Source organism: Oncorhynchus nerka, linkage group LG19 (genome assembly GCF_034236695.1).
Source record: "Oncorhynchus nerka isolate Pitt River linkage group LG19, Oner_Uvic_2.0, whole genome shotgun sequence".
NCBI lineage: Eukaryota > Metazoa > Chordata > Actinopteri > Salmoniformes > Salmonidae > Oncorhynchus > Oncorhynchus nerka.
In genome coordinates, this window is record NC_088414.1 from 31,344,778 (window position 1) to 31,355,148 (window position 10,371).

The following is a 10,371-nucleotide window of genomic DNA, read 5'->3' on the forward strand; positions in this document are numbered from 1 at the left end:
GTTAACTGCACAACAACCGCGTAGACTCACTGTCATATTGAAATGGTATACTACGCCCTCTAGTGTTGCGGGGTCAGACAGACTACTGGCCCTCCAGTGAGAGACAAATACCGTATAATATACAGTGTGTGGTCTAAGCATTCCAATTTGTAGTCGTATAATGACATCGGTTTAGGTCCTCAACTAGCCTACTTCTTTCCATATCTTTATTTGATCTAAATGGCAGTGATTTGTCTTCTGTTTGATAGTCACTAGCCCTGAGAGGAACTCAGAGCTGTTGGTCCTGCAAACCAAACATTTTATGGGATTCAAAATTAACAAATATTACAGGATACAAAACTATGACCAGGAAAGGGTAGTCTAAACTGAAGACATCAGGATTGTAATAGTAACCTATGGGTGAGCAGAATATGTGCCACAGGTTTTATTTCCTCGTTCATCTCTATTCAGTCAGTCGCCTTCTCCCCCACTGTTCAGTGTATCACCTGTACACAGGAAGTCGAATGGATAGGCGGCTTGGTTTCTGTCTACAATAGGCTTAATATCGACATTTTTTTTAGTTACGCTAAATAAACACACATTAGTGTCGGAATTAATGAACTTTTCGGTTGTTCTGATATCCTTCAGAATACTTTATATAGGGGAACAATTACAACCTATTCGTAATGACTGGTGTGGATTTACCTGCGAGACACCTGTCGCTGTTGCCATCCTATTGAAGACAATGGACCGAGGCTGTCGATAATCATTCTCAAGGCTTGTAGAATTTGACCGAAACTAGACAAATAATTAAACATTTCAAGCACAGTGAAATCAAATTTGGATCTATTTCCACACGTGACGTTCTTCTGTCATGGATTTGTTGGATTCTGGAACGAAGTTTACCCCGAAAACGCAGGTATTGTAATGCTACTAATACAGTTGTTATAACGCTATCGACAATCTATTTTGTCTAATCTAAGCAAATCTTTATAGCAAGTTTCATCAAATGTAGGCTATGTGTAATTGTAATATAATTGTGTGAATACACCCCTGATTTCCACTCTAGAAATACACTGACTGTACAAATCATTCCTACATACATACGCTCAGTGTATTTCTAGAGTGGAAACCAGGGGTTGATTCATTGCACCGATTCTGTTCAAAAAAAGCAACAGAAAATCAACAAAACCATTTTACTCCAAACGCTGTTTAATTCTGTTTTGTTCTTTAAACAGATGTTGTAGTTCAGTCGTATCTCTTTAAAAAAAACAAGAGAATGGGATAATTTGGATGGAACCCCGTGGACTTCACTCCAGTCTTCGTGGGGCATGCTTTACAAGGTGTCGAAAGCTTCCACAGGGATGCTGGCCCATGTTGACTCCAATGCTTCCCACAGTTGTGTAAAGTTGTCTGGATGTCCTTTGGGTGGTGGACCATTCTTGATACACACGGGAAACTGTTGAGCATGAAAAACCTAGCAGCGTTGCACTTCTTGACACACTCAAACTGGTGTGCCTGGCATTTACTACCATAACCTGTTCAAAGCCACTTAAATCTTTTGTCTTGCCCTTTCATCCTCTAAATGGCACACATACACAATCCATGTCTCAATTGTCTCAAGGCTTAAAAATATTTGAACCTGTCTCCTCCCCTTCATCTACACTGATTGAAGTGGATTTAACAAGTGACATCAAGAAGGGATCATAACTTTCACCTGGATTCATCTGGTCAGACAATGTCATGGAAAGAGCAGGTGTTCTTAATGTTTTGTATGCAAGGTGTATTATGTAAGCAGCATTCCTCTCAGTGCTGCTCCCTTCAATTGGAATGCCTGGTAGATCATATGGCCTAGGCTGCATGTGAGTCAATTTGTCAAAAAGGGTATGGCTCTTTAGACACATAAGAGTAGTCTATAACTGATACGTTCAAGTAGGGTGTGGTTGTTGGAAAATGTAGTAACTGTTGAATCTGACAGGACTTGACTTGCACTGGTTAGTTCAATTGCAGTAACAATTAATATAACTGTGTTATGCAGGCAATTAAGTAGTATAACACCCAAGGACAGATCATTTGACAAGTTAGTATATTCATGTTGTCATGGATTGATTGAATGTGCTGTCGATATAAACCCAATTACTATCTAGGGAGACATTTCTCTTTTGCTGCCATTGACATGACCACTGAAATGTTTATGTTGAAATTAAATGCAAGTAAAATAACATTATTTTCTCACTTGTAGGATGATGACTGGGAAAATTCTGTCACATTCTTGCCAGCCACCGACACCAAGAAGCTGGAGAAAAATAGAGGGAGTAAAACACTTTTTGTTGGGATTGGCCTCGTGGGGTTGGCAGCAGTCATTGCGCTGACGACAGGCCTGCTGGTTTGGCATTTTCACTGTGAGTATATTGTCCACCTTGACTAAATCCCTATAGAGCCATTACCCATTATTATAGTTATTCTGGTCCCATTATTATAGTTATTCTGGTCCCATTAGTATACTTATTCTGGTCCCAGTAGAATACTTATTCTGGTCCCAGTAGAATACTTATTCTGGTCCCAGTAGTATACTTATTCTGGCCTCATTAGTATACTTATTTTGGTCCCAGTAGAATACTTATTCTGGTCCCAGTAGTATACTTATTCTGGCCTCATTAGTATACTTATTTTGGTCCCAGTAGAATACTTATTCTGGTCCCAGTAGTATAATTATTTTGGCCTCAGTAGTATACTTATTCTGGTCCCAGTAGTATACTTATTCTGGTCCAGTAGTATCCTTATTCTGGTCCCAGTACTATACTTATTCTGGCCTCATTAGTATACTTATTCTGGTCCTATTAGTATACTTATTCTGGTCCCAGTAGTATACTTATTCAGGCCTCATTAGTATACTTATTCTGGCCTCATTAGTATACATACTCTAGCCTCAATAGTATACTTATTCTGGTCCTTTTAGTATACTTATTCTGGTCCAGTAGTATACTTATTCTGGCCTCATTAGTATACTTATTCTAGTCCTATTAGTATACTTATTCTGGTCCCAGTAGTATACTTATTCTGGTCCCATTAGTATACTTATTCTGGTTCCAGTAGTATACATATTCCGGCCTCATTAGTATACTTATTCTGGTCCCAGTAGTATACATATTCTGGTCCTCACTCCTGTCCCTCTCTTATTTTGCAGTGCGGAGAGGAGAGGTGCGATTGACAAAGATGTACATTGGCTCTATGAGTATCACCAACCAAAGATTTATAGATTCCTACGACAACCCCAACAGCAATGAGTTCCAGCAACTGGCCATGCAGGTGTCACAGCAGGTAAGACAGGGTGATGATGACCTTCTCTATTATTTGTAGCAAGTCCTGGTAGCTACAATAACGCGTTTCATCTTGCTGCTTTTCAGCTGAAGGGGATCTACTCTAAATACAAAGATCTGGATAAATATTTAGTGGGATCCACAGTGCAAGCCTTCAGGTATATGTTCCCCAATTTAACCACTCCCCTAAGGTCACTTTGAAATTCAGAGATAGTAATGGTTGCTTACTTGAAGATGATGACATTATAAAGACATTACAACAAAGGGCAGCAGACAGTACATTTGTTTCAATTCAACCCACAATTGTTATGTTTTCTTGCTGCTTAACATATTCAAAATGACAATGCACTATGTCTTTCCACTGTAGTGAAGGCAACAGAGGGAGTGAGGACAATGTAGTGGCCTACTACCTGTCTGAGTTTGATGTACCGATCGGTCGGGGGTCTGCAGTGGATGAAGCTATTGGCACCATGGATCCGATGGAGGGAAGTCTGAAGGGGAGGATGGGTCGCCGGCCAACCAGCTCCCTGCTCATCAACAATGTGATGTCTGGAGGTACAGTAAAGGGTGAACATCACTCTGCCTTTGGATGTGAAAAGTTACCTATACTCTTGTATGCATCCCTGTTTATTAAGGCCTATGTTAATAGGAGCTTTTGTAGTCATTTCCTTCACATTCTCTATCCCTCAGTTAAAAAAAGAGCTGTTAAAGGTCAGAGCAGATGTTTTTATTTGCTCCATGCTAATGTCTCGTATGTGCTTCCATTTCACAGCTCTGGATGCACGTTTGACAAAGGCCTTATTGACTGGTGAGAAACAACATTCGCTGTTATGGTTTCAACTATTATCTTTCTGGATGTCACAGGCCATCCTTGTACAGCTCACTGAGCTTGTCTACTGTATCTGTCTGTCCGTTTCCCAGCCGCCCAAACCTATTCCTATCACATCAGTGAGAATCACACGGCCACATTACAGTCACCTGGCTTTCCTGATTCTCCATACCCTCCAAACACATATGTGTTGTGGAGGCTACATGCTGACCGAGGCTACAGGATTAAACTGGAGTTTGACACTTTCAACTTGGAGGCTGACTGTCAGAACGACTTCATCAAGGTGTATGACTCCCTGGTGCCATTGGAGCAGCAGGTCATGGCAGAGTGAGTAGTGAGGAGTTGTACAGTACTTTTAGGATCAAGACAAAGTGGAGACAAGAAACACAGTCAACATTTTCCCATTGATATTCCCTTCAGATACTAGCCTCATGACTAATGAGTTCCATCCAAGTGCAACTGTCTGCCTCAGTTAAGTCATGTGTTGATCTCTGTCCAGGAAATGTGGATATTACACTCGCAATGAGCCTCTGTCGTTCATTTCCTCTGGAAACGTCATGCTGCTGACACTGGTAACCAACAAGGACAAGAACTTCCCTGGCTTCAGAGCCACCTACTCTCAGGTTCCCCTCAATAGCCAAGGTGCAGCTACTATTCTGATGATCACAGGGTGTACCATGTTGTGTCCCTAATGGTCATGAGACTCATTATCTGTTACTCTTTCTGTGTAGATTGTGGTGGTCAATTATCAGGACTTAATGGCACCTTCACATCTCCAAACTTTCCCTCCCATTACCCACCTCTGACCAAGTGTGTCTGGGATATTGAGGTAAACAAATGTTCAATTTGTGTTGTGGAGCCTGCTGCTGACCTTTTAGAGTGAGAATATGTTTATTTCTGAAGTTCCACCTACCATTCTATTCTCTTTCAGGTCCCAAAAGGGAAGTCTGTCAAGGTGCAGTTCAACAAGCTGTTGATGTCTGAGCCAGGACATAACAATAATAATTGTCCTAAGGACTACATAGAGATCAACAGTGAAAAGTGAGTCATGGGATCTTCTTGGTGTCAGTATATCCGTTAGGAATTTGGAAGAATTTACTATTAATATCAGCAATGACTCTGCAATGTCCCTAATTGATGAACATTGCTGATCTTTGCCTCTTTAACCTTTTGTGTTGCAGGCTATGTGGCGATAAGCCCTACAGCACTGTGGTCACCAGCACAGTCAACAAGATAGTCGTGATATTTAACTCTGACATGTCCTATGTGGATTCAGGTTTCACTGCTGAGTTTGAAGCCTTTGTGCCAACTACTCGTAAGCCAGAAACATTGTTATCAGTACACAGTTGTTTCTTAAACTAACATCTAGAGTGTATACTTTAAAACCTGTTATCAGTACAGATCTGCAGTGAGTACAGACCTATAACTACGTTATAACATGTCTATTCTTCTCAAGTGTTTCCATTTGAGTGTATTTAACTTTTTTAACGTCACCTTTGTAAACAGATGCTTGATTTGCCTCTACAAGAGAGACTAGGTTACCTCCAAATGATTATGATGTAATCTGAGTTGATGTCTTGTCTCTGTACAGAGTGTGAGCCAGATCAAATCAAATGTAGAAATGGTCTTTGTAAAGTCAAGTTCTGGCAGTGTGATGGAGTCAATGACTGTGGGGACAGCACAGACGAGGAAAACTGTGGTAAGTCAACACTATACATCAGTAGAGAGGTCACACAAGATTATATCATCATTGCTCCCACTGTGTATTACTGTGTCCTCTCTGTAGGGAGTTGTAAATCAGGTGAGTTTACCTGTCGGAATGGAAGCTGTATCTCCGAGAGACTGAAATGTGATGGCCGTGCTGACTGTGCTGACGGCTCTGATGAATCAAAATGCGCAAAATGTACGTATCCAAAGATAAATAGCTGTAGTAGAATACAACTGGCTACCATATAAACATGACCTTTGACCTTTGTGTGACTGACTCCCCATCTCCTTGTATCCAGCTCTAGCCCTGCAATGCTCAGAGTATACTTACAAGTGTAAGAACAACATGTGCATCAGCAAGCTGAACCCAGAGTGCGATGAAGAAGAGGACTGTGATGATGGCTCAGACGAGGCAGACTGTCGTAAGTTTAGATATCTCACACAGCTTCCTCTACATCATCAGACCAACTTTTACCACCATTACCCTGACTTCTGAATGTAATTTGGATTACATTTTATTTGACTATTTAAAACAACAGGCAAACAATAAATGTACCAAAATCACAGAGGGTTATGTAGACAAAAAGTCTGACTGGTTTCCATTGTGGTCCTCCTTTATTTACTGATTGTTTTTTCTGTGTGTCTGTGTGCAGAGTGTGGTATACGGCCTTATAGACACTCCCGTATTGTGGGTGGGCAGGCCTCCATTGAGGGGGAGTGGCCCTGGCAGGTTAGCCTTCACATCCGAGGGTCTAGCCATGTGTGTGGAGCCTCAGTTATCAACGACCGCTGGCTCGTCACTGCTGCCCACTGTGTCCAGGATGACGTCAAAGTCAAGTATGTCAAAGTCACGTGCTCACCTTATTGTTCCTACTCTTTCTACGTTTGATTCACACCATTGTACGTTTCCCCAATTGATTAACTCCTCTAAGGACTGTTCCCTGTAACCTCTCCTGTTTACAGTTCAGCTTTCAACATCTTTGTGGTCTTGAGGATTGAGAACCGTGAACTAAGAGTATGTTTTCTAACAGATATTCTCAACCTCAACAATGGGAAGCATACCTTGGACTTCATGTTCAGAGTCAGACTAACAAGTGGACGCTGAAGAAGAACCTGAAACAGATCATCCAGCACCCTGGCTACCAAGCCCAGAACTATGACAATGACATAGCTCTTATGGAACTGGACAGTCCTGTCACACTCAACCAGAACATCTGGCCAATCTGTCTGCCCACGGCCAGGCATTACTTCCCTGCTGGCAAGCCAGTGTGGATCACTGGCTGGGGGACCACCAGAGAGGGGGGTGAGTTGAATCCGGTGTATAGCTGCAGTAGTTTCCCCCACCTTGTTCTGTAGTAATACACTTGACATTTCCTCATGTTTGAACCTCTGACTACTGTTGATGCTGACTGAGTGTCATTCACTATCCCAGGTTTCGAGGCATCAATGTTGCAGAAGGCAGAGGTCCGTATCATCAATGCCACAGTATGTAACACCCTGATGGAAGGACAGACCACTTCCAACATGTTATGTGCTGGTGTACTGGACGGAGGAGTAGATGCCTGTCAGGTAACCCCGCCAGCAGCTAGATGATCTTTCTTGTTGCATATTTACTTTCCCGCTCTTTACCTCATCATCATGCTGTCTTTGCCCTGCTCTTTTTGTCAGGGAGACTCTGGAGGTCCGTTGTCCTCCATGGAGAACAGTGGACGTTTCTTCTTGGCTGGAGTGGTGAGCTGGGGGGACGGCTGTGCCCGCAGGAACAAGCCTGGAGTCTACACCCAAGTCACCAAATACAGGGACTGGATAAAGCAGAAGACCGGAGTGTAGCTGAGAAGACCAGGGTCTAGCTGAGTGGGAAACCTGGTTGTCAAGCCTGAGCAATACTTAGCCCTCAGAAGATTGGTCTTTGTTCAAGTCCTTAAAATCCCCAGACCTTTGATTGGTATGCATTAAGGTTATTATAGTAAACTAATGCAGAAACTAAAACAAAAATTAATCTTGAAAAAACGATTTAGTAAACTGAAATAAAATAATGAACAAACCTGTTTCAAAAAACTAAAACTATACTGAAACGATTATCTTTGACTCCAAAACGAACTAAAATAAAATAAAAACCATAATGAGTTATGTCCAGTTTTAGTTTTTTTCTAAACTTCTGATTGGGTTTTCAATGGGGTTCAAAGGCGGGTGAAGGCTGCAACTGATACCTTACAAATGTATGCACTCAATACCCTACGTCGCTCTGGATAAGAGCATTTGCTAAATTACTCAAATGTAAATGTAAAAAGTTGTGAAGCTTTATAGGGGTTTTTCAGCTACTGAATCTGGTGGGTAAATGCTTCCAGGAGATGTTTCAAATAGGCCTAGTTTGTGCATCACTATCCCTAGCTATCACTAGCTAACAGGGAAAACATTGTCTAGGTAGCTAACTTGATTCCTCTTACATGTACTACTACATTTTAAAAAAGCACTGGATTGGTGTAAATATGGGGTTTCCTTCTACATTATTATTTTTCACCAGTCTCAGCTCTATTACCTTTAAATCCAAGTCACAATGAGATCGACTTTATAATATAAACCTATTCTATGAGCTGACCCATCAGCTTGTGTATAACTGCCCGTTGTCATGTAAAACTCTTACTGGGAACTATTTCACACTGGGAATATTTTTACATGACACCTTTCAGTGGTAAGAAGTGACATCCCAAAAACAACACACATGCTATACAACCCAAATGGCTCATAGCAATAATAAAACTGAAACTAAATAATATAAAAACGAAATATACACATTTTTAGCAAATTCAAACTAAATAAAAAACTAGCAAATCAGGTCCGAAAACTAACTTAAAATAAAATGAATTTCAAATTTAAAAAAATTAAACGAATAGAAATAAAAAACTAATTTAAAAACAAAACTATAATAACCTTGGTATGCACACTACAGTATGTGCCTACTGGGACTCAACAAGGAGTTTTCATTATTTTACACTTATGTTGTAAATGGTGTTTGGTTCTATCCAAAAGTATTACTTTATACAGAATATGCCATTCTTACATACGTATACATACACTTACTTAAAAATAGACTGGGCATTACATTAGCTGTGTTATTATCTTGCTTAAATAAATATTTAGTAAGCATTGGTTGCAGGTTAAAGACAGATTTTTGCACCCAAGTGCATTAAATTGCCTGCTTTTGTGACCTTGTAGGCATTTTTCCACCCTGGGTTTCTTTATTTAGAATTTGCTTTGTTCATGTGTTAGAATCCTTATCCTTACATTGCCTAGGCAATAGTTTGTTTTTCCAAAAGTGATGTGTTATATGAAGTTTTGTGGATTCTTAAAATCTCATATGTCTTTGCATTTTTATATTATGTTTTGTTAATGTAGGTGTTTTCTTTTTAGGATATGTTTTCATTTCCTGTTTATATTTATTTTTTAATTGATCTTCAGACTGCTGTACCTCAGTAAACCTGACAGCTTGTGTACCTGCATTTTTTAAATATCTTTCTAATATGCTCTGAGATGTAGGGCCCTTTTCTGTCAAAACAGGTGACTGGGTTTCTGAGATACCATACACGACTAAAAATGACTGTCCTGGGTACTTAGTTAATGGTTTGATTGAACAGGGAAATGGTAAAGGAAAATATGTCACATATTCAGAGAGCTATACTTTACACATTTTAGATATGAATTAAGGTATTTTGTGATTTTATACTAAACTCAGTTCATTGATTTTTATATTTTCTTCCCGAGACATATTTAAATGTGTAAACAATATGTAAATGTCATAGAGCATAGAGAGCTTTTGGTGTGTAATATATTTCTGGTTTATATGTCAATATGGTTGGTTGCTTGGTCCTTGTCTAGGTTTATACATTAGTTGAAAGTACATCTCATTGCTCCTCGTACACATTTTAACAAGTGATGTTAACATTACTATGGCAGCGTTTACACAGGCAGCCCAATTCTGATCTTTTTTCCCCCAGTATTTGGTGTTTAGAAAAGATCTGATTGCTCAAAAAAAGGAAGCAAATATCAAAATGGCCTTTTTTTAAAAAGCAGCCTATATACTCTGTTCTATGTATCCATTCCATTCTGGTGTTACAGTATATCATTCATTCGTTGTTGTATGTAAATTAGATTATTTTTTCTTGTGTACAGTTTAGGACATTTTTATTGATCATTTTAAAACGCGTATGTTGTGCGAGTGTCAAGCTGGGCTTGTAATACACAAAGGCCCAGTAACAACACCAAAAAGACTTGTACTCGTGTATTTGTGGAATTTCAGGGTCCTGACAACCTGTGCTTTTACTTAAGTTTGTGATTATTGTAATGTACTTTACAGTAATTTCACCATTCTCTGAAAATGTTAGATTGTGGGAGTGCCAATGTGCCTTATTTCAGTGTAATTCTATGTAAAGCCTAGTTTCATATTAAATTACAATACCCTGTATGATTGGGGAAATGAGTCTGAAGTGAAATGTCTTTTGTTGTGTATTATCTAAAGAACTTGTTTTAATTTCGTGC

At 39.8% G+C, this 10,371-nt stretch overlaps 1 protein-coding gene across 1 annotated transcript; it reads left to right on the top strand.

Annotated features, from left to right (window-relative positions):
* The first annotated feature begins 449 nt into the window (after positions 1 to 449).
* Positions 450 to 10,313, top strand: st14b (ST14 transmembrane serine protease matriptase b). The gene is made up of 18 exons (XM_029620828.2): positions 450 to 898; positions 2,222 to 2,381; positions 3,167 to 3,300; positions 3,387 to 3,457; positions 3,667 to 3,854; positions 4,072 to 4,107; positions 4,221 to 4,455; positions 4,628 to 4,770; positions 4,860 to 4,957; positions 5,060 to 5,169; positions 5,310 to 5,443; positions 5,720 to 5,827; positions 5,915 to 6,031; positions 6,135 to 6,257; positions 6,489 to 6,672; positions 6,867 to 7,138; positions 7,268 to 7,404; positions 7,504 to 10,313. The coding sequence occupies exons 1-18, from the start codon at positions 854 to 856 to the stop codon at positions 7,663 to 7,665; spliced, it is 2,457 nt and encodes an 818-aa protein (XP_029476688.1). The 5' UTR covers positions 450 to 853; the 3' UTR covers positions 7,666 to 10,313.
* Positions 10,314 to 10,371: the final 58 nt, after the last annotated feature.